The sequence below is a fragment of the Ostrea edulis genome, chromosome 1, assembly GCF_947568905.1.
Source record: "Ostrea edulis chromosome 1, xbOstEdul1.1, whole genome shotgun sequence".
NCBI classification, from domain to species: domain Eukaryota; kingdom Metazoa; phylum Mollusca; class Bivalvia; order Ostreida; family Ostreidae; genus Ostrea; species Ostrea edulis.
In genome coordinates, this window is record NC_079164.1 from 107,142,669 (window position 1) to 107,166,774 (window position 24,106).

Consider the following 24,106-nt stretch of genomic DNA (forward strand, 5'->3'; position numbering starts at 1 on the left):
CAATTTTTATGTAGTAACCTATTTATACTGGTTAAAGCAGTATGTAGTCTCTTTTCCTTCACAACAATATCACGCCTCAGTCTATTAATTGTTCATTTCTGTGTAATCATATGCTTGTATATCATCAAAAAATTAATTAAATTATGTTCCCCATGCAGCTACTTTCACTAAACATCTACTTTGAATAACATGATATGTTTTATTCACTAAACCCAGAGACCAACATATTGCCTCTTACTATGCAGCACTGCACCCTCAGATAGCCATGTCTAATTTTTACACATTATGACTTCAATAAATTAAGAGACAAAAGTATCAAGTGTACGTGTATACTACAAATGTGTCTGTTATAAACACCTAATGTTTTCTTTACTGCGATAAGGAATGATGACTAATTCCCATACATGCTCTAGGGAAACCTTGGAAGCTCAAAATCAATAGCTTATCATGAATAGGGTCTAACTGGGTGTTGCTAATAGTTTTATCAGCTATACTGTCCAATATTTGCAACTCTTCTCTGCCAGTTTTATTGACATCGTTATTGATAAAAATGTAATCCAACAGATTACTAAAGCAAAAAATGAAGATCATCACTTTGTCATCCAAGAGCCTTAACAATCAGCTGATTATCATGTAGCACTCAGAAGTGTTGTGTACTATCTTTAAAACTCCCGAGAACTTTAGATGTCCTCCCAGTAAAAAGAGTGTTCTTTAGTTTCTAGTCATAAGCAACCTCTGTACCAAGTATGAGCAGTAGCAAATATCTCTCAATTGATGACTAAAGCTGTGCAGGCCAGACAAATACTTTGTTTTAGCTCAACTCTACCATGATAATTTATTTGTAAATATCCAGACAGTATATAATCCAAATCAAATACCGTTCAGAAGTGGATTTGGAAATACATGAAAAAAATTTCTTTTGAAAATAATGACCTTGACCTTAGTCAAATGACCATGTTTCAGGGTCATGACACACTCTCCAGTTATAAATCTGAGGTGTTTAAGAATTGTTCACTCATGTATAGAGATCACCAGCTGTAGGTGAAGCACCACAAATTTTGACCTATGCATGGAGTTCAGGACCGTAGCAGTGAGAATTCTTCATCATTCCAACACCCAATGCATCGGGGACCTCCGAAAAACTTTCACTCTTATCGATATAATGCTGAGCACTTGGCGAAGGAACAGTCACTTATACCTGAAAGTCTTTTCGGTTGGAGGATGCAGTGGGATGGAGAATCTAACCCGGGCTTTCTGGTTAAGAGGCTCAAGATGTAAATGCATTTTCAGTTTATGATCTTATGAACCATATACTCCTATCCTTGGGCTGGAAACGAATAATCTAGGGGATGCTCAATACATGAATAAATATGCACTATTTTGTTTCCTTGATGTTCATAAGTAAAGAAGATACTTCGACATTTAATGCATATTCACATGATCCATGTAGCCCTGCTCCTGGTTGAAGACTTCATGCTCAGTGTAACTACTCAGTATGACTTTATTTAGGTGCCGTGCAGGAGTAAAGATTTTCAAAGATTGTAATAGTTTTAGAGGTTTCAGTCCTACCCCTAGTTCCAAAAGGACAGGGACCAAACGAGTCACAATTGTTGTTTCTTTACCCCAAAAATGTTCTAATGTGCCATATCAATTTTGGGGAAATGGTATTTAAAAAGTAAAACATGTTCACAAGTTAAAAGCAGACAGGCATGGATAGCAATACTGAATAGGTCATTTATGCAACTCAGGTGACTGAAATATACAAATACATGAACTGTGCTTTTTAAGTGCTTCAAGGAACACACAAGTTGCCTATAAAGGCATCATTATAATCATGGAATACTATCTGGAATGAGCCTTACCCAAGGAATCCACAAAGCACACACCCAGATGTCAGTATGCATTACAAATTATACAAAAACTAGAAACACATGTATGAAAATTTTCAAAAATACTTTATTTTCATTGCATCAAATGGCTTAATCGATGGGGGTGGGGGAGGGATGAGTGAGATGAAGCATGACATTCCCTATTCACTCTGAATTACAACTTTCATTTTTATAATTACCCCTACCAATGAAGTTATGAGCATTCAGAGCTTATATATCATTCATGTGTCTATATTTACATTTCCAATGTTTTTGCCTTCAATACCAATTGAAAAAATAATAAGAAGAAGAAACAGAGTAAAAACAATATGTTCCCAAACTTTGTTTGGGGAACATAATGATAGCCATTTCCTCATGAATGTGAACAATGTGCATATGAATCTTTAAAATACAATACAACTTATCTATTAAAAGGTTGGGAATTTCAATGGAAATGAAAGTAAAATGTAAATATAAAAAATGAATTTCATTTTTAACATGCTTCACAAAGTATGATGGTGTAAAGCATCCCAGTTCATGTAAATTTTAAAAATCAAAATTTATTTCTTAATTATCAATGGACATGAAGAGACTTTGGAAAAGATGAGTCTTGTTCTCGTTTAAAATGATTTGGGTGTGGCAGATGTGTGGCACTACTTAAGTGCCTTTTTGTAAATAAACTCTGCAACTTCTTTAAGATTTAAAATTCAAATTATGTCACAAAACAACCAATCAAATGGTAAAAACTTAAAACTACATATACACTAGAAAATTGTAAATCATTACATCTGAGATGTTTGTACCACAATATATTTGTAGATCACAAAAATTCCTTCATTTATCTCGGTACAATTGCGAATGTCAAGAAATACATTTTAATCATGCATGTACATGTATTCTATTCTTGTGGAGGAATTATAAAAATTTAAAAATATATGTAAATTACTACTCTAATACAGAGCTTTACCATGATGCTACGTATACATGTTGTGTACATGGAGTTTAGAGGTGGGATTTTCTCAAATAAATACAGTAAAGGTCCTTTAGGAAATCATCATTTACACAAAAATGTACTTTATTATGCACATGTATTGCAGACTATTAAAGATGTACAAAATATGAGACAATAAACAAAATCCAAAAACATGTTTGTACTTGGAAATGTTAATAAGTTAAAACTTATTGATACACACCTAGCTTGCACACAAGAACACATGTATAAACTAGCTACATTGCCTCCTAAATCAAACGTCTACAGTAAAACAACACATCAGACACATATATAAACACACCACTGTCTCACCACATTCTGGACATTGTGTGATAACCTATGTACCAATTAAAAATAAATAAATAAAAATGTATGGCCATTATGTTGTACCAATTAAAAATAAATAAAAATGTATGGCCATTATGTTGTACATGTGTACCTGTCCTATGAAAAATGAATGCTTTAATAAAACTCGTTATAACACTATAAATATACATTTTTAAAATGTATATATCTGAAAACAACTTGTATGGTATCCTCAGTCACCTGTATCCTTATAAACAAGTTTCTTATCTGTATCGTCAATTGCTGTGTGGATTTCATATTCTACTTTGACAAAAAGAAATTGAATCTTTGGTTTCTTTCACAAATATAATCATAAGTACATGTAGCTGATGAAACTTGTGCAAAACATCAAATATTGCTTGAAATTTTATTTTGTCTATCAAAGAGACCTCAATGCTACAGTTTTCAGGGTAAAGGGACATTTATCCTTAGTCATGATTAATGATATTGGACTAGTTTTCATCATCACTCATTATAACAAACATTATTCCTCCAATCTCACTTCTATGGACTATTTTCACTCATTACATATATCTTTTAAAGCGGAATGACATAAATATACCAACCTGTACAAACATTTACACAAAGGAATGGAATTTAATGATTATAACAAGATTACTTTTTGACATTCATTATCAAAATGAGTTTTTCCTGATCATAAAAAAAACAATAAAAAAAAATACATTTCATTCAATTATCAATAATATCAATATCACAAATAGGCATTGCATATTTACTGTTAGTTTTTATTTCTTTTGACGAGGAAGAAAGGGACAATTCAAACGTTGTTACTGGATCCTTTAATATTTTTGGCAACTAGGAATAACTTGTGTCAAACACTGGGTCCCTTGGTACCGTATAACAATGTGTGAATCTTTTTTAATCGTGGCCTCTTCCTACGTGGCTTAGAGCGCCCTCTGTAGTATTGATTGAGCAGAAACAACAGTACAAGCCCTGTGCCTATAAAGGCTAACACTGGGAACACACTATTGGAGTCAATGTCTTGCATAACTCCTCCCCCCTGTATGTGAGGTTCCGCACCATGGTCAATTTTTTCCTTGGTTTCCATTGATTCAATTAAATCCTCCACAGATTGCCTATCCAGTGGCAAAGACTCGTCTAGTCCAACGGAGAGCAGCTTCTGCTGTTGGAAAAGATTCCTGCAAAATAAAGGCAATAACTGTTATTTCTGAATCATGTGACCTCCATGTTTTAAACAGCGTCCTTTCCCACCATGCTTACAGCAAAACCTCTTCTCCCATCATGCTGTCATAGTAAGCACTGTGTGTTTAGCATGTATCAGTGAAACAAGTCGCCACCTTCTGCATAGCTCTAGTAATTCCTGGACAACTATGACCAAAGATCTTGTGGAGATCCATTTTAATTGCAAATTGTATAAATTAATGTAATTTATTAAACATGAGAGGTCCTTTATGCAAAATGATTTCTATAGAGGTATATGCTTGATAGGCACATGTACTGTACATGTGTATGTTCTCTGGTGGACAAACGAGTACAGTAATAAGCATCTTCTGATTGTTGTAATACACATACTGGCAGATTACAGTTTCCGTGCTCTCTCCAGAGTCTGCTGTGTCCATTTTAACAGTGTGTGTACGTAAAAGGCAGAGAAGTGATAGTGGAAGTTTAAAACTGAATGTGAAGAAAATGTAACATATTCTTTTTTCAATATAAAATGATTTGAAAAGCTGGCAACTCTAAAAGGGTGGAAAGTAAACAAAAAGCAATAAACATACATGCAAATCAAAGAATAAAAACGTTATCTTAATGACTTTAAAATACTGTCACAAATATAATATTTTCTGTTCCAATAAACAATTTCATAAATTTTTCATGCCACTTGCAAAAGTAATTGAGAACACATATTTTTGGATGAATGGGAATTGCATATATACAGTATATTTTTAATATGGGTATTGGGAATAGTCAAATTACACAACTTCAAATTCAATTCGCTCATCATACTTACTATCTGTGTTTCTGAAAAATTGCATCAATGAAAGGGACAACGAATTCAAATATAGTAAAAGGTGGTATATACTATAATACTGTATTAGGGAAAGGGTACAGTACAGGACTTATTCAAACACTTACGATGGAGCCGATTTGTTAATCGGGTGACTTGGTGCATAGATGACTCTTGGACATGTTGGTAAAATTCTTGACCTTGCTGTACCAAGATGACCTTCAATCACTTTTGAGTATCTGTGTAAATGATTGCCTACAATAGCAAAATAGTTTACATCATTTTCTTTCTACAGAATATGATAAAGTAGTAAATTGCAAATACTGAAAGAAGTAAAACTTTTTTGGGAGATTATAGCCACAGAACTGCTGAAGTCACAACCTTCCATTCTATTAGGCAAGTCAACTGGAGGCAGGACCACTTTGTCTTGATTTGAGAACAGCTGTACCAGGTTATTGTAGGCTGTATACTCCAGGATGGCACTCAACATCCAGAAACAATCTGCAGTGAGAAGTACACTTCATCTGATCATGATTATCTCAATACTTCATCTGATAGTGATTATCTCTATACTTCATCTGATAGTGATTATCTCAATATTTCATCTGATAATGGTTATCCCAGTATTTCACCGGATAATGGTTATCCCAATATTTTACCAGATAATGGTTATCTCAATATTTCACCGGATAATGGTTATCCCAATATTTCATCTGATAATGGTTATCTCAATATTTCACCGGATAATGGTTATCCCAATATTTCATCTGATAATGGTTATCTCAATATTTCACCGGATAATGGTCATCCCAATATTTTACCTAATACAGTATTTCTATCAATATGTGTATGACAGTATAACAAAAATACACCAGTTTTTTTCTACCACTACTTTTATACTACTTTTTTGTAACTGATGACTGTTAAATCTTTGCATGCTTAGTGTCTGAAAATTCAACTATTACCATAACGATGGTATTTTGCGTAAAAAATTATTGGATATTCAGGTTGAAGTACCTAAATGTTAAGATCATACTCTCGATTTAATCATATTGGATAACAGTCACTCACTGTATAAAGCATTGTGCAATCTCGTGTGAAAATCACTGGTACACAGTACACATAAACCTGAATCTGAAAGGCACAGTACCTTTCTGCATATGACTGTTATCCAGGCAGTTGGAATCTCCGTACAGGGCCACCCGGCCACCACTGGGCTGCGTCATTGTCTGATAGAGGCCCAAAATAGGAACATTCTCCTTTGTAACAGACGATCCCTTCAGCACCTCATGACCTACAACAAGTAAGCAGTCCTACATTCCAAAACACAAACTCGTGTGTGTGAGTACTAAAACTGTACTCTGGAATCTGATCCACAAAACTGTCACAGTTATACAGGAATTGATGAAATACATGTAGTCACTGTCAATCAACTTTTGATTTGTGTGTGAGGAATATCAATGAGATTTGCATGCATCCATTTCTAGTGAATATTTGTCATTGTAATCCAGTCATATTGTCTATATAAGGTGAGCAGGTTTGATTGAATCGCTAATCATTCTCTTCACTAAAGCATCTCCTATCAATAGTTTGCAAATAAAAGTAGTCACAAATAAATCTAGAATTACAGTACCTTGTTTGCAGTCAATTTTCTAAATTCATACATTATGTACTTTCATTGGAGAGAGAGAGAGAGAGAGAGAGAGAGAGAGAGAGAGAGAGAGAGAGAGAGAGATACCTTGGTCTTTGAGAGTCTGGGTTACTATAATGCCATCATCAGGAAACTTAGCCAGACTTGTTCCTGATGCATAATACACTGAAAACCATGTGATAACATTCTTGTTAAAAAATAAAACATTAGTTTATACACTGAAGCAAACAATGCTGACCTTCTGCAGAGAGTATTTCAATTGGATATTCAAATATACTTTAAAGCAAAGTTTTTTACTCACTATCATGGTCACCCAAAGTAAAATCCCCTTCATAAACTTTATCACTGAAAGAAATATATATACATGTACATCAAACGCTGTCAAACTTTACAAGTCTGGTCAATACAGTAAAAAGTGCTAACTTATTAAAACAAGGCTCATGGGCCACAATGCTCACCTGAGTCATAATGACCCGTCTGTTTTTCATTAGATGATTTTTGAATTTTTTAAAACCCTCTTTATTCCCATGAAAAATTCTGACCCCATCTTACAGGGTCAAGGGTCATGACTCATGATGCCACCAACAAACAATGGGCAAATTTTTTTGATCAGAAAAGTTCATGCGAGTCTTTGTCTCAGGTGAGCTAAAAGTATTCTTGAATGCAAAAATAGTACCCACCTAAATGCCATGCCCAAAGGGGCCAAGAGATCATTCATGGCCGGGATATTTACCCCGCCTGTGTCTGGCATCCACCACTGTCTACAAACCAAAATTTAATGTTAATGTACAAGTGGTAAATCCACTGCAAGAAATACAAAACACCAAAACATGTACAAATATATATACCTTACTTGCCAATTCATAAAAGGAAAAAACAAAACTGCTACAGAAATATCAATGAAGACATTTAAACAATATATAGACATCTGTCAAGAAAACAATAAATGCATATACAAGAAAATATTAGCAATTCAGATATACTCTATCACAAAAATTACTGCTTGTACATATTGTATGGTCATATAAATTTACCTTGTATTTTCATCATAGAACTTGACTTTTCTCATCACTGTGACATTGTACCAGTCAGCAAAGATGATAACTGACAAACCATTATCGATGTCCCGCTTCAGTTTGGTCACCTCCTCTGGGAAATACTCTTCTTCTGCATCCACAATCAGGAGGGTACCATACTGACTGGCATCAAAGCAGGTCAATGGGGAACCTGATGTCAAATGTCCAAAGTTCAGGCAGGAATGATTTCATTTCGCAGATTATGGTGAAAAATTGCATTTTCTGTCCCCGATTTTTAATATCACATTAGGATATACATGAACTATCCATAATATTTTCAAAATCCAGTAGCAAAATAAGTTTTCCCATCAAATCCTTCTATAATAGTTATACATGTTTCTTAAGCATGCATTTAATAGAATGAAATCAATCAATTTAAAAGGTTCATTCTCACCCATGACTTCGACAAAATAACCAGCGGTTCTGAGATGGTGGTACATCTCTTTAAAATTTGTGTGAATATGGTCGCCATTCCTAATAAACAGAAAAGTTCCAGTTCCTTGATACATATGGCATAAAATCAAGCATAATACACTTGAAATTGGAAATACATGTATGTTCATTTTTACCTATGTATCATCACTGTATTCTACTTATACAATACTTTCTCATAAATTGCAAGGCTACCAGCAATGTGGAATTTAGACTTGTGAACAACTTTGTATAATTGTAGTGTTGAACAAATTTAATGTTCGCGAAAATTATATCTTGTTGATAAATGTGACTATGCAAAGTTGCAGAAGTGAAGACTCTTGAGATACATGTGATTTGCATTTAAGTCTAAAGCTTACCAGTCTAAAGGATCATTTTTCATCCTGAGGTTGTCTCTGGGGAAGTAGCCCGGTGGATACCTCAGATTGTGGTACTGGTCCCACAACACCCTCTTACTGAATAGGACAATCAAAACCAATGTATCAGCTATCAAATCGAAAGTTTGTTTCTTCAAATCAGAAAGGAAAGTTTAAAAGTACTGTACGCGTACACTCTCCATATCATTAAAAATTTCCGATACGACATTTCCTTATATTGCTCCTACAAGTAAGAGCCTTGGTTGATGTCCCTACCCTCCTTATAAACCTCAGTATATGCAGTAATTAAAAATGAAAATAAAATGTAATGAAAATAAAAATATCTATGCATGATAACAGAATAAATGTGTCGCCGCTGAACCTCTAGCTGGCTGGAGTACTCCTTCTTTCAGTATATATTTCTAAGTATATGTACATATATTACCTTCTAGGAGGAGTTGAAATAATCTGAACTTTAATAGGTAGCTTTAAGATTGTCTGACGTGGAGTTTTTTCTTCGCCCTGAACCATTAAACAAAACAGAGCACATTATATTGAAATGAGAACATATGTTTCAAAGTTTTTCTTTCATGTATACCTAAATGAACCACTAATTATTGACAGTCTACAATGAACTCATAAATTTCCAAGACCTACCTCCGGGGGCGATTCTACAGTCAGGGTGATCTGCCCTTGAGCAATGCCCTCGTATGATGCCCCCAACTTGGCAACAGAAATGGAGACGGCTAAGTATCCGGACCACGGCCACAGTGTCTTAGAGTAGGAGAACGCCACGTCTATGTAGTTACCATGGTGAGGAATGTACGGTTCCCAACGGGGCTACGTGATTGAAGAAAACGATTGTCAAAAGTTTTTTCTTTCTTATAAATTTGATTTAAGCGACATTGAAGTCCATACTTCTCATAGTCTGACCATTAATGTGCTATTCTGACTCTTACTTTGTCCAAAATTCTCCCTGATACTCCCATTCCATTTAGAATTGTTACCTGAAATATTTCAAAATCTTGTACAAGGCGATATCAATGCTGTATCATACTGAAGAAACAATGTGAGTTTTTTTATGATAAAAAATACATTAATTTTTAAAATCACTAAAACATAACTGATCATATAGGACAAGATTACTGATTAGCTATGTGACTTACATTAATTATGACAGGCATGGCTACGTATTAATTATTAGCTATGTGACTTACGTTAATTATGACAGGCATGGCTACGTATTAATTATTAGCTATGTGACTTACATTAATTATGACAGGCATGGCTACGTATTAATTATTAGCTATGTGACTTACGTTAATTATGACAGGCATGGCTACGTATTAATTATTAGCTATGTGACTTACATTAATTATGACAGGCATGGCTACGTATTAATTATTAGCTATGTGACTTACATTAATTATGACAGGCATGGCTCCATAGTAGACTGGTTGAGAACAGTATGGCCACATGTACGGACATTCTGTGAGGTCAATGTAACTTGGACTCAAACTAGAACAAATATACTTTTCAAATTAAATACCAAGTTCAGCTTTTTGAAAACTAAATTTTCTGATATAAACATACTTGTATGATTGAAATGCTGTTTCTTGTACAGTCACTGACTTTCAAAAGGTGTTTGACATTGAAATTCACTTTAGTATTTGATTTGGGTAAGCTACAACCATTAATTAGTCACAAGATCTACACAAATCTTCATCATTACCTAGCTACAACCATTAATTAGTCACAAGATCTACACAAATCTTCATCATTACCTAGCTACAACCATTAATCAGTCACAAGATCTACACAAATCTTCATCATTACCTAGCCTGTGGTTTGTAGGTTCTGAGAGTTTGATAAGCTCTGATCAAATCTAGCTTGCCATGACCCTGCTCGAACATATTGACCTCTGGTAACCTTCTAGCGGAAGCCATGAGAGCCTGCTTCATGCTGGCTGGGTTAATAGTTTTGGCTCTGTCTAACACAGCACTGAAATAAAAGATTTCAATATTCGACAACTGTCCTGATTGTATGAGCTAAGAATTTCACACAAAAGAGTGGTATTAAAACATCATAAAACAGGGATAATTCATACGCTTTCCCGTACCTGTACAGGAGAGTCACAGCACCAGCAACCACAGGGGACGCAACACTGGTTCCAGAAAGGGATCTACAGCCTCCCCTAAATAACAGAGAACCCTTGTAAATTAACACACATTTTGGTTTACTAATCACTCTACAGAATATTTAAATTTTTAAAGAGAAATTCATTTTATATGTACATGTATTAATACAGTTTTTATGTAACTTTAGGACTTCATGCTTCCAGACTTACTTGAGGGCTGACCCTCGGACAGCTGATCCGTACGTAACAATGTCTGGTTTTAGTCTTCCATAACCATGAGGAAGCTCCTAAAAATATTCAGAGCACTATTAAGATTCATTCGCTAGATATTGTTACTTTTTAAAAACTTTTCTATTTAATAAAATGGAAACATAAACTATAAAACAAATCTTTTTTTATACCAATTCATTTATAGCCAGTCAACAAATAACAATTTGTATATGCAGAAACATTACCCATGTAGTCATTCCTCTGGAGGAGAACCTGGCAATCTGGTTATCAAAGTTGATCCCTCCCACTCCAATAACATCCATCTGGTCTGCCGGGTTGTTCAGTGTCCTTCAAAAGATTAACAGCAAAACAGTCAATCTTGACAATGCTACCATGAAATTTCCTAAATGCTGGACCACATGTACTTCTGCTTAAACCACAAGACACATGCAGGGGTACAAAGATATAAAAACTTATACAGACATTTGTGCAACCCTTGGTAACTTAATTCACCCATACAATACACCATCATTTACAGAAGTCAGTGTAACTCTTGGCAACATGACTCACCCATACAAGGGACCATCATTCCCAATTGCAGAAATCATGATGACTTTGTTGGCTGTGAGTTCCCAAACCTGAAATGCATGTATCATGATTACTATGTACAACCAACTTCATGTATATGTACACAATCTTTCATAATTCCTTACATCATTTCCACTCAACTCTTCAATGACTGACATAGTAAGTCTAAATGTTAAAATGCTGCTGTTATGTCAACCATTGCATTTGTAAGCCACCACACTATGGAAATAATTGCTTCTGTGACAGCTAAGTATCCATAATATTAAACTCAATGCATAACGATTTTTTTGTTTAAAGTTTTACGACCCATTAGGAATTTTCACTCTTAAATTTCACAAGCTATAGATGTTTTGCTAGATATCAGATAAGCAATAAGGGTTCTAACACAGAACCTGTTTTAAGGTCTGATCTAAAAGACCAGTATCTTGCAGTACTTTCAATGCCGAGCCTTTTGGTGTATGAAGAATTGCTACCTATTTTGATGGCTCAGGTATACTGCAGACAGGAGTTGACCCTGGGCTCCTCGCACATGAAGCAAGTGCTCTACCAACTGAGCAACATGAAGCAAGTGCTCTACCAACTGAGCAACATGAAACAAGTGCTCTACCAAATGAGCAACATGAAGCAAGTGCTCTACCAACTGAGCAACATGAAGCAAGCGCTCTACCAACTGAGCAACAAGAAGCAAGCGCTCTACCAACTGAGCAACATGAAACAAGTGCTCTACCAACTGAGCAACATGAAGCAAGTGCTCTACCAACTGAGCAACATGAAGCAAGTGCTCTACCAACTGAGCAACATGAAGCAAGTGCTATACCAACTGAGCAACATGAAGCAAGTGCTCTACCAACTGAGCAACATGAAGCAAGTGCTCTACCAACTGAGCAACTGTAATATATGCCTGTGAATATATCTGGATCAATATCTGTATTACAGAATAGTTACCTTGTCAACAAAAGGATGGTCCATGAAGTCTGGTCCCCCAATGCTAAGATTCAGCACATTGATTTTCTTCAGGATGGCATAATTAAAAGCATCCAGGAACCACGATGTGTAGGATACCTATCAATAACATTCAACAATGTGTAGGACATCTATCAATAACATTCAACAATGTGTAGGACATCTATCAATGACATTCAACAATGTGTAGGACATCTATCAATGACATTCAACAATGTGTAGGACATCTATCAATCACATTCAACAATATGTAGGACATCTATCAATCACATTCAACAATGTGTAGCACATCTATCAATGACATTCAACAATGTGTAGGACATCTATCAATGACATTCAACAATGGTTCTAGTATGCAGTATGTACTAATTCAGCAATGATATATAACTGCATATACAAATGAATTAGTAGTAAAACATAAAACCATTCTTAACACATGATACACGGGAAATCACAAACCTAGAGTAAAGCAACAAAAGTAAATGATCAATGAAAGGACAGAATGAAGGGGAGCTGTCCATAACATCCTTGTTTATTGCTCATTAATTAATTACGGTAACAAATTAACAAAATCACAATGTAGGATAGAAGTTGACAACAGGATTGTCTTGATACACTTTATGATCATACACATGTACAATGAAATTTTTAAACTGCAGCAGAAGCTAATGATGTTGTCTTATCTATATCAAACTGACCTGATTGTTGATTTATATCACACTGACCTGATTGTTTATTTATATCACACTGACCTGATTGTTTATTTATATCACACTGACCTGATTGTTTATTTATATCACACTGACCTGATTGTTGGTGAAGACCCTGTAGACGTGGATGTCTGCATCTGGAGCAAAGCCCAGGCAGTCCTTGTAACTTGCAATCACTCCAGCCACAAATGTGCCGTGTCCCAAACCTTTGAAAGACGGACATCACTTTTTAAAACTCAAAGAAAACATCCCTTTTAATTACTAGCCATTATCATTCACTTGTTATTGTGAAGATAACTTTAAACAAGAGAAAAATTCCTATCAAATACAGACAAAATGCAACATTGTTACCATCATCCAGAATCCAGACAAAATGCAACATTGTTACCATCATCCAGAATCCAGACAAAATGTAACAGTGTTACCATCATCCAGAATCTAGACAAAATGTAACGATGTTCTTACCATCATCTAGGGTCTTTTCATTGGTCCAGTTTGTTCTGTCTTTGATTCTACCCCTTTTGAAGTGTGGATGGTCTTCCGAAAGACCGGTATCAAATATTGCAACTTTCACACCAGCCCCTGTAAACATCAAGTAGTCAAATATTAGGTATATTGCAATGAATCTTCAAAGTAAATTTCTGGATCTGTTGTAAGTACAAATAAAATGAAAGACAGGAATGTATATACAGTATCTACACTTTACTATTAGTTTAATCTAATCAAAGCAAGCCATTACCACTATGTTCTGGGCTTGTGAATCATTGAACTATTATAAATTCAGACTAAATGCAGTTTAATACATTTTATTTATCATACCTGTGAATCCCATGTTCCAAAGGATCTCGGCTTGTAGAGCACTGACAATCTATAAAACACAAACTCAATCCATGTACACACTGACCAAATTCATCAAGCAATGACCATGAACAATTTAAAATTAATGTACAATAAAATGTACCTGTTTAGGAACAGCCCTTAAGAGTCGTCTCCCTTTAAATCTTGCAGGTGAATGCCAGTATGTAGCACCCTAAATAAAATTCAGATCCAAACACAATTCTTATACAATCACATTTCTTTATCACCTACTCAACATATATCTACATATGATACCCAGTAGTTGTAAAGTGACGTAGTCATTGCATGTTGCATGAGGCACCCCTTTTTCCAAAAGGTTTCACAATCTAAGAATAGTGGGTACTAAAAAATCCAATGAGAAAAAAATCTTTATCATGGGGTATTTTCACAGCATTGTATATCAATTTCATTAACATTTATAAAGAATTTTTGTTGTTGAAATTTTCAAATTTGTTATGTGATAATAAAATTAATTTCAATAGAAATATGAAGATCAAGATTTGGGCCAAATGCAAGAATACAAAAATAAAAATTAATTCACGGGAATAATTATATATATATATATATATGTTTTCCCAATAATACATGTAAAACCTTTACTAACAACATCACATATAACAGATTAATTTTGGGAATCCACCATCTTTGATAGAACACAAAATACCAGGGATTCTGGATGGACCGGCACATTTTGAGAACCCAGGTATCCCCTGCCAGTGCCATATGGACCGGCCTGTGATTCATGACTTACATCTCTACTAAGTTTCCTTGAATTGAATATTCAGATTCACCGTCCAATATTTCATCTTTTTCTAGGTTTCTTATCCCTCCTGGTGTTCAGTACTTACCAGGGAGAGACTTCTGCGGTTCATCTTTTTCTAGGTTTCTTATCCCTCCTGGTGTTCAGTACTTACCAGGGAGAGACTTCTGCGGTTCATCTTTTTCTAGGTTTCTTATCCCTCCTGGTGTTCAGTACTTACCAGGGAGAGACTTCTGCGGTTCATCTTTTTCTAGGTTTCTTATCCCTCCTGGTGTTCAGTACTTACCAGGGAGAGACTTCTGCGGTTCATCTTTTTCTAGGTTTCTTATCCCTCCTGGTGTTCAGTACTTACCAGGGAGAGACTTCTGCGGTTCATCTTTTTCTAGGTTTCTTATCCCTCCTGGTGTTCAGTACTTACCAGGGAGAGACTTCTGCGGTTCATCTTTTTCTAGGTTTCTTATCCCTCCTGGTGTTCAGTACTTACCAGAGAGAGACTTCTGCGGTTCATCTTTTTCTAGGTTTCTTATCCCTCCTGGTGTTCAGTACTTACCAGGGAGAGACTTCTGCAGTTCATCTTTTTCTAGGTTTCTTATCCCTCCTGGTGTTCAGTACTTACCAGGGAGAGACTTCTGCGGTTGTTTCTTATCCCTCCTGGTGTTCAGTACTTACCAGGGAGAGACTTCTGCAGTTCATCTTTTTCTAGGTTTCTTATCCCTCCTGGTGTTCAGTACTTACCAGGGAGAGACTTCTGCGGTTCATCTTTTTCTAGGTTTCTTATCCCTCCTGGTGTTCAGTACTTACCAGGGAGAGACTTCTGCGGTTGTGGGATCTTGAGGAATGAAATGTTTGAGGACAGATATTTGATGAGGTCTCATTACACTCTTTATCTTCCATCTCACTTTGTTCCACATCTACAGAACAAATTATTCCAATAAATACTATGCACCAGATCAAGGACTAATAAACAGACATTGTATATTTGGCAGAATACATGTATAATCCAATGATATTTTCAAAGCTAATGAATATTTAATGAGTTAATTTTACCTTTACAAATTACTAATATCTGAAACAAAACATGGCCTCTGTCAAATGTGTGTTGTCAGAGTTACCTTTGACAAACTTAAGTGACCTTGACAATTTCTTATGCGGGGTTATCCTCTTGACAATAGGATGGCTCTCCAAGGCTGCAATGCCATCAAGTCTACCATCATTCAGCTATCAATAATCATGAATTAGATAAATAAAGTATAATATACACACATGTTTCTGAATAAGAATGCAGTACTCAAGTCTTTCATTCTGCTCTGTAATGTTCACTAATGTTAATTTACACCTATAAATTTATTTATCATTTCCTGAAGAAACTGACGCTTTAAGTAGATCTACAGGGATAAGCAGTGATTTTTCAAAAGGGTTCTGTGGCTTTTGAATTAGGAAAAAATTGTCAACATTTTGATCAAATTGGTAAATCCTAATCATTTAAATATTGTACATATGCTAAATATATCATATCAAACAAGAAATCAAACACAAATTGATGTCATTCTTCTTTCATTATACACATTTAACTTTCTTTTCTTTAATCTCTTAAAATTTTCGACTATTCTTTCTAAATCATCTAGAATTGATGCGGCTTTGTCATGTCGTACATAAACTATTCATCTTGTGAACTTATTTTTTGACAAATACGTTTTTTGCCAGTTTTTATTATTGGGAAAAGTGCAAGTTAAATTGGGAAAAAAATTGGTAATTTTTGGGACGGGAAAGGGCCGATATTCGGACCCAAAATGGGTCTTAAAAAATCACTAATAAGTTACATTGAAACAAGTTACTAAGTGCTAAATGTACCTTCACAACATCAAAATCACTAGGGTAATCATAGGCCAAATTATCTCTGGGTAAGATCTTCCATGACAAAACTCCAGAATCGTGAAGAGCAGCTGTCAAGAATCGTTTCCTGGCCTGAGGTTTATAGTATCCATTGAATGAGACAATGTACTCTACAAAACAACTCAGAACTATTATCTATATTCAAATGAATGTTCAAGTCAATGCATACAGAGTATTGTTAAAAAGTTAAATAATTCAATTACAACTTGCCACCTCAGCATCAACTTTACCCTGAAACTTGTCATTTTGACTGAGTGTACTGTACAAATCAATATTAAACTGTCCAAACTTTCAACAATTAACCTTTAACTTTCATCATTGAATTTCTATTTTAACTTCTTTTTCAGAAATGTATACATGTACACTGTACTGTAAATTTATTGTATTTTGCCTTATCTGACCTACTGACAAGACACAATTTTTACAACTCATTCAAATTGTTGGTCACTATGTATCTACAAAAAATTTTCCTCTTAAACTTAAATTTTCAAGTCAAGGCAACCTTGCTCATAAAATGTGATTTAAATTTAAGTTCTGTCCTTCAGTGTGTGTTACGACTTACCGTGGTCAATGACCGTACTCGAGTAGTCAACTTGTACTTTCTGTGCTTGTGAATTATTACAACCAGAGTCCACGTACAATAAACTGCTTTGTTCTGATGTTCCACATAAATATAACATAAGTAATGTCAGTAGCATCACCGTATGTCTATAGAAACGTCCCTGTAACCATGGAAACATGGCTTAAAATCAAAGATTTCATAATCTGAATTCAGGGTCCTCTGTCTCATCCATTGTGCAGAAATTTCCCTATTCTCCGAACCTAAAACAGAAAGTAATTGTGGTTTGGACAAATCCAATCATGTTTCATGTGAATAAGCACTTGCTCCTCCATCTTAAACTTAGGAATCCCTCTCCTCAATATAACTGTAAAGTGTTACTGTTAGGCCATTAGATCAACCTCTCCTCAATATAACTGTAAAGTGTTACTGTTAGGCCATTAGATCAACCTCTCCTCAATATAACTGTAAAGTGTTACCGTTTGGCCATTAGATCAACCTCTCCTCAATATAACTGTAAAGTGTTACTGTTAGACCATTAGATCACACTCTCCTCAATATAACTGTAAAGTGTTACTGTTAGGCCATTAGATCAACTTGAACTGACAATCATTAGCATAGTTGAAATATGAAATTTCAGACAATACTAAAAAGTTGATAGGCCTTACAAATAATTGGTTGAAAAAGTGCATATTTCTATTAAAATAAAACATGCAGACAGACTATAAATATTCTATGAAATTAAAAAGATTATGAAAGGGTTATGAAAATCTGTTATTTGATTGATAATTTTCATTCAGATCAGATGGAGTTATATACTACAAAATTTATTTTAATTACTGGAATTAACTTTTATAAAGAAGATTAAATGAAAAATCATAGTGCATCTAATAATTCAAATTCATTTCAGCCTACATACCACATTGTAAAATAAGCCTGATTCCACATCTATTCAAATGCTTACAAGGTGACAGATCATTTTTGCTAACAATCATCCCTCCCCAAATCCCAAATATTTTAAGCATGTGTCATTAACATTTTTTTAAATCCAAAATTGTGTAATCAACCTAGTGTAGATAAAGCCGTTTTACCAGTTATGAATGTTTGCCAGTAATGAAAAATTCTATTTTCAGATATTATAGAAATGATATAGTTTCAGATTTAAACCCATCTTATTGGGTAAATCCATTACAGAGATGGATTTGCTACATGTCTGCAGTATTTTGTCATAAACACACTGTTTACAATTTAAAGTGATGATCTAGATTTCAGTCAGGGATATGCAAGTCATACAAACCGAAAATATGTGAATATAGATATTACAAAGTTTGAGAAAACCTATCCTAATTTTACTTTGGATGATTGTTTTTGGCCTTATTTATACATTTTAAATTATTTCATAGTCATTGTTTAAAAAATAATGTTTCATTTCTTGTAAGCCAATTGGTACCCTGTGTCCCAAGTTTTCCTCACAGCCTCCAGTGCAAGAAAAAAAGGTGGTGGAGTTTTCATACCATATGTAAATTTGACCTTGTTCAATTTGTGAAAAGAACATTGACTGCAGCTGTAAGCAATAAGTCAGAGAAGGATGCGATGAGTATTCAGTGAAAAGTATAATGATCTCAATATCCCAACATCATTGCTTTTCAAATTTTTAAAGGCCCAGGGGTAATTGATTTATTAATAACTGAATTATTACTGTTGCAAAGGTTGGTGGATCCTGGTGTTATGTTAAATCTTTATTGAATTATACTTTGCAAATAAAATAAGTATATTTTTCATCGGAAACTTACTCACTTTATAAAATTTAAATATTGGTAAACTATTGATAGTGAAAAAATTCATATTTTCCATAGATATTCAATTATTTATAATATTAAAAAAAATGTTGTCAAGGACAATAACTCTGGTATTTCCTCTACTGTATGTATATCATACAATGTTTTCTCTAACATCCACCATTAAATTTATACATATTTATGAACAAGCAGTTTTTATAAACTACTGACATTAAAACATGTTCATTTTAACAAATCTTTTATCTTTATTAATAATTATTCTATTTTACAAAAATGTGTGATTTTCTGATCTTGACATATACTTCTGTTTTTGTATGTCTGACATCTTAAAAAAGGTGGCAACATACAAATTTTCTTTCGTTATTAATTAAATAAAACTATATTGAGTGGAAATTAATAGTTTTTCCACTTTCAACCATTAAAATTGATAAGTCACATAAGGGTGGAATTACCTTAATTTCAAGTTTCATTATTATTTTATGTTAATACTACAAACCAGAATATGAAAATAAAATAATGAAATGCATGCATTTTTATGATACATTTCTTTCTATAATAATATATATAACAATCTTCATTTTTAAAGTTGGACATACAAAAAACAATGCTATACACTTGCTATTTACAGACTTGCACATATGTTGGCACTAGGGGGTCATTTGTGGGAGAAAACCAGAGTACCCATAGGAAACCCACATGTCTGAGCGTGCAAACACTATACCCTCTCACATACAACAGTAGAGAGTACTTAATTCTGTCAGTATCAGTAGAGAGTACTTAATTCTGTCAGTATCAGTAGAGAGTACTTAATTCTGTCAGCATCAGTAGAGAGTACTTAATTCTGTCAGCATCAGTAGAGAGTACTTAATTCTGTCAGCATCAGTAGAGAGTACTTAATTCTGTCAGTATCAGTAGAGAGTACTTAATTCTGCCAGTATCAGTAGAGAGTACTTAATTCTGCCAGTATTGGGGCAGTATCAGTAGAAAGTACTTAATTCTACCAGTATCAGTAGAGAATACTTAATTCTGTCAGTATCAGTAGAGAGTACTTAATTAATAACATCACTGTAGAAATATTGAAATCAGACATAGAAACAACTGTCAAGGAATTACACAAACTATACAACATTGTCTGGACAACTGGAAAAGCTCCCAAAGATTGGAGAAGGGGACTTATAATAAAGTTAGCAAAGAAAGGTGACCTGACAAACTGTGGAAATTGGAGAGGAATCACACTAATAGCAACAGCTGCCAAAATAATGGGGAAAATAATAATAAAAAGAATTGTACTTGGTGTAGACAGACATTTGAGAATGGAACAAGCTGGATTCAGGGCAGGAAGAGGCACTACGGAACAGATATTTGTCCTACGTAATATTCTAGAACAAGCTATAGAATGGAACTCCAACCTCTATCTATGCTTCGTCGATTTTGAAAAAGCCTTCGACAGCGTACACAGGGAAACCCTTTGGAAGATCATGAAATCTTATGGAATACCAGACGTAATAATCAGTATGGTTAAATTAATGTATGAAGACAGTGAATGCGCAGTTGTCGATGGGAATGGTACAACAGAATGGTTTAATGTTAAATCTGGTGTCAAACAAGGATGCAACATGTCGGGTTTCTTGTTCCTCCTGGTAGTTGACTGGATAATGAAAAAGACAACAGCAGATAACAACTCAGGCATAAGATGGAATTAGACGATCTAGATTTTGCAGACGACATCGCTTTATTATCCAGCAGCAAAGATCAAATACAACAAAAACTGAACTCTCTAAACAGATATGCAGCTAGAACAGGTCTAAAAATCAATACAGGAAAAACCAAAGTTATGCGTCTAAATGCTTCAAACATCACACCAATAACCATCAATGGGAACAACATAAACGATGTGGATGAGTTCATTTACCTAGGAGCAACAGTAAGCAAGACAGGAGGTACTAATGAAGATATAAGAAGAAGAATTGGTCATGCAAGAGTAGCATTCCATAAGCTACGCAAGATCTGGAGCAATAACCAACTCAACAGAAAAACAAAAATGAAGCTCTTCAGCTCAAATGTAATAGCTGTGTTATTGTATGGCAGTGAGACCTGGAAAATGACAAAAGGGGACGAAAAACTTGTAGATACCTTCCAGCACAAATGTCTTAGGAAAATCTTAAAGATCTACTGGCCAATGAAAATATCAAATGTAGCAGTTAGAGAGATAGCAGGAGTAGCAAAGATCAGCACTATGATAAAAACACGCAGATGGCAGTGGATTGGACATGTGCTACGGATGGATAAAAGAACACACCCATATGTAGTCCTTAGTTGGACACCAGAAGGAAAAAGAAAGAGAGGAAGACCGAAGGAAACGTGGAGAAGAACAATAGAAAGAGAGAGGAAAGAACTAGGTTTTGGGTCATGGACAGAGGCAGCAAGATCAGCCCAGGATAGAAGTAAATGGAGAGGACTTGTTCATGGCCCTATTCTCCACGAAGAGAGAAGGAATTAAGTCAAGTCACAAACCAGAATATGAAAATAAAATAATGAAATGCATGCATTTTTATGATACATTTCTTTCTATAATAATATATATAACAATCTTCATTTTTAAAGTTGGACATACAAAAAACAATGCTATACACTTGCTATTTACAGACTTGCACATATGTTGGCACTAGGGGGTCATTTGTGGGAGAAAACCAGAGTACCCATAGGAAACCCACATGTCTGAGCGTGCAAACACTATACCCTCTCACATACAACCACTGTCGATCACGAGGATTGAACTCAGGTCGCAGCAGCTAGTGCGTTAACCACTATGCTACCCGGACAAATTTAAAGCATCCATGCTTAACAAATGAAATGTTTCAAATATTGGGGCAGTATCAGTAGAGAGTACTTAAATCTGCCAGTATCAGTAGAGAGTACTTATTTCTGCCAATATCGGGGCAGTATCAGTAGAGAGTACTTAATTCTGTCAGTATCACTAGAGAGTACTTAATTCTGCCAGTATCAGTAGAGAGTACTTAATTCTGCCAGTATCAGTAGAGAATACTTAATTCTGCCAGTATCAGTAGAGAGTACTTAATTCTGCCAGTATTGGGGCAGTATCAGTAGAGAGTACTTAATTCTGCCAGCATCAGTAGAGAGTACTTAATTCTGTCAGTATCAGTAGAGAGTACTTAATTCTGTCAATATCAGTAGAGAGTACTTAATTCTGCCAGTATTGGGGCAGTATCAGTAGAGAGTACTTAATTCTGCCAGTATCAGTAGAAAGTACTTAATTCTGCCAGTATCAGTAGAGAGTACTTAATTCTGCCAGTATCAGAAAAGAGTACTTAATTCTGCCAGTATTGGGGCAGTATCAGTAGAAAGTACTTAATTCTGTCAGTATCAGTAGAGAGTACTTAATTCTGCCAGTATCAATAGAGAGTACTTAATTCTGTCAGTATTGGAGCAGTATCAGTAGAGAGTACTTAATTCTGCCAGTATCAGTAGAGAGTACTTAATTCTGCCAGTATCAGTAGAAAGTACTTAATTCTGCCAGTATCAGTAGAGAGTACTTAATTCTGCCAGTATCAGTAGAGAGTACTTAATTCTGCCAGTATTGGGGCAGCATCAGTAGAGAGTACTTAATTCTGTCAGTATCAGTAGAGTGTACTTAATTCTCTCAATATCAGTAGAGGGTACTTAATTCTACCAGTATCAGTAGAGAGTACTTAATTCTGTCAGTATCAGTAGAGAGTACTTAATTCTGTCAGTATCAGTAGAGAGTACTTAATTCTGTCAGTATCAGTAGAGAGTACTTAATTCTGTCAGTATCAGTAGAGTGTACTTAATTCTGTCAGCATCAGTAGAGAGTACTTAATTCTGTCAGTATCAGTAGAGAGTACTTAATTCTGTCAGCATCAGTAGAGTGTACTTAATTCTGTCAGCATCAGTAGAGAGTACTTAAATCTGTCAGCATCAATAGAGAGTACTTAATTCTGTCAGTATCAGTAGAGAGTACTTAATTCTACCAGTATCAGTAGAGAGTACTTAATTCTGCCAGTATCAGTAGAGTGTACTTAATTCTGTCAGTATCAGTAGAGAGTACTTAATTCTGCCAGTATCAGTAGAGAGTACTTAATTCTGTCAGCATCAGTAGAGAGTACTTAATTCTGTCAGTATCAGTAGAGAGTACTTAATTCTGTCAGTATCAGTAGAGAGTACTTAATTCTGTCAGTATCAGTAGAGAGTACTTAATTCTGTCAGTATCAGTAGAGAGTACTTAATTCTGTCAGTATCAGTAGAGAGTACTTAATTCTGTCAATATCAGTAGAGAGTACTTAATTCTGCCAGTATCAGTAGAGTACTTAATTCTGCCAGTATCAGTAGAGAGTACTTAATTCTGCCAGTATCAGTAGAGAGTACTTAATTCTGGGAAATGGAGGGGATGTAACCGTGTTGTGATTATAATTCTCCTCCTGATTTACTTTTCGTATTTTCGTGACTTTGGTATTGATACTTCAAAAAGCATATTTCGAACAACAAATAAGAATATTCGTGCCTCCAAACATATAAGTCACGTCCACAATCAAACGGCAAACCGATTTGATCCATTTGTACTGACTAGAGATGCATGGCCATGCGATACTCATCATGCACTGTACATAATCATAAAGGAAAGTGACACAACGTGGTGTGATAATACATGAAGAACAAATTCATAAAAGATAATAAACTAAATCATTGCATTAAATTGTATATGTACGAAAAAACTTACACCTTTAAATGCCCAAAGACCAACATTAATTCAATCTGAATGAGAAATCATGAAATCAGAAATGTCTCTGTTCCCAGTTCCTTTATGGACTTGTGTTTTCTTTACCATACTCAGTTGTATCGGATCTGTTCATTGGTGCATTGTTTCGGATTCCATAAAATTATGAC

At 34.9% G+C, this 24,106-nt stretch overlaps 1 protein-coding gene across 2 annotated transcripts; it reads right to left on the minus strand.

Annotated features, from left to right (window-relative positions):
- Nucleotides 1-1,936: 1,936 nt before the first annotated feature.
- Nucleotides 1,937-24,072, minus strand: LOC125667309 (membrane-bound transcription factor site-1 protease-like). 2 transcript variants are annotated; one of them, XM_056153211.1, is made up of 29 exons: nucleotides 23,940-24,072; nucleotides 17,388-17,647; nucleotides 16,784-16,935; nucleotides 16,045-16,150; nucleotides 15,734-15,843; nucleotides 14,276-14,344; nucleotides 14,134-14,182; nucleotides 13,780-13,896; nucleotides 13,411-13,520; nucleotides 12,587-12,703; nucleotides 11,624-11,691; nucleotides 11,299-11,401; nucleotides 11,054-11,130; nucleotides 10,826-10,900; nucleotides 10,543-10,707; nucleotides 10,128-10,224; nucleotides 9,666-9,713; nucleotides 9,364-9,546; nucleotides 9,152-9,228; nucleotides 8,710-8,805; nucleotides 8,313-8,392; nucleotides 7,877-8,069; nucleotides 7,523-7,603; nucleotides 7,144-7,187; nucleotides 6,930-7,007; nucleotides 6,342-6,485; nucleotides 5,573-5,692; nucleotides 5,320-5,446; nucleotides 1,937-4,364 (listed from the first exon to the last, which is right to left on the minus strand). In XM_056153211.1, exons 2-29 carry the CDS (start codon nucleotides 17,563-17,565, stop codon nucleotides 4,037-4,039), a joined length of 3,192 nt encoding a protein of 1,063 aa, XP_056009186.1. In that variant the 5' UTR covers nucleotides 17,566-17,647; nucleotides 23,940-24,072; the 3' UTR covers nucleotides 1,937-4,036. The 2 variants fall into 2 exon arrangements, with proteins under 2 accessions (XP_056009186.1, XP_056009187.1); XM_056153212.1 differs by lacking the exons at nucleotides 15,734-15,843; nucleotides 16,045-16,150; nucleotides 16,784-16,935; nucleotides 17,388-17,647; nucleotides 23,940-24,072 and adding an exon at nucleotides 15,021-15,390.
- Between the last annotated feature and the right edge of the window lie 34 nt (nucleotides 24,073-24,106).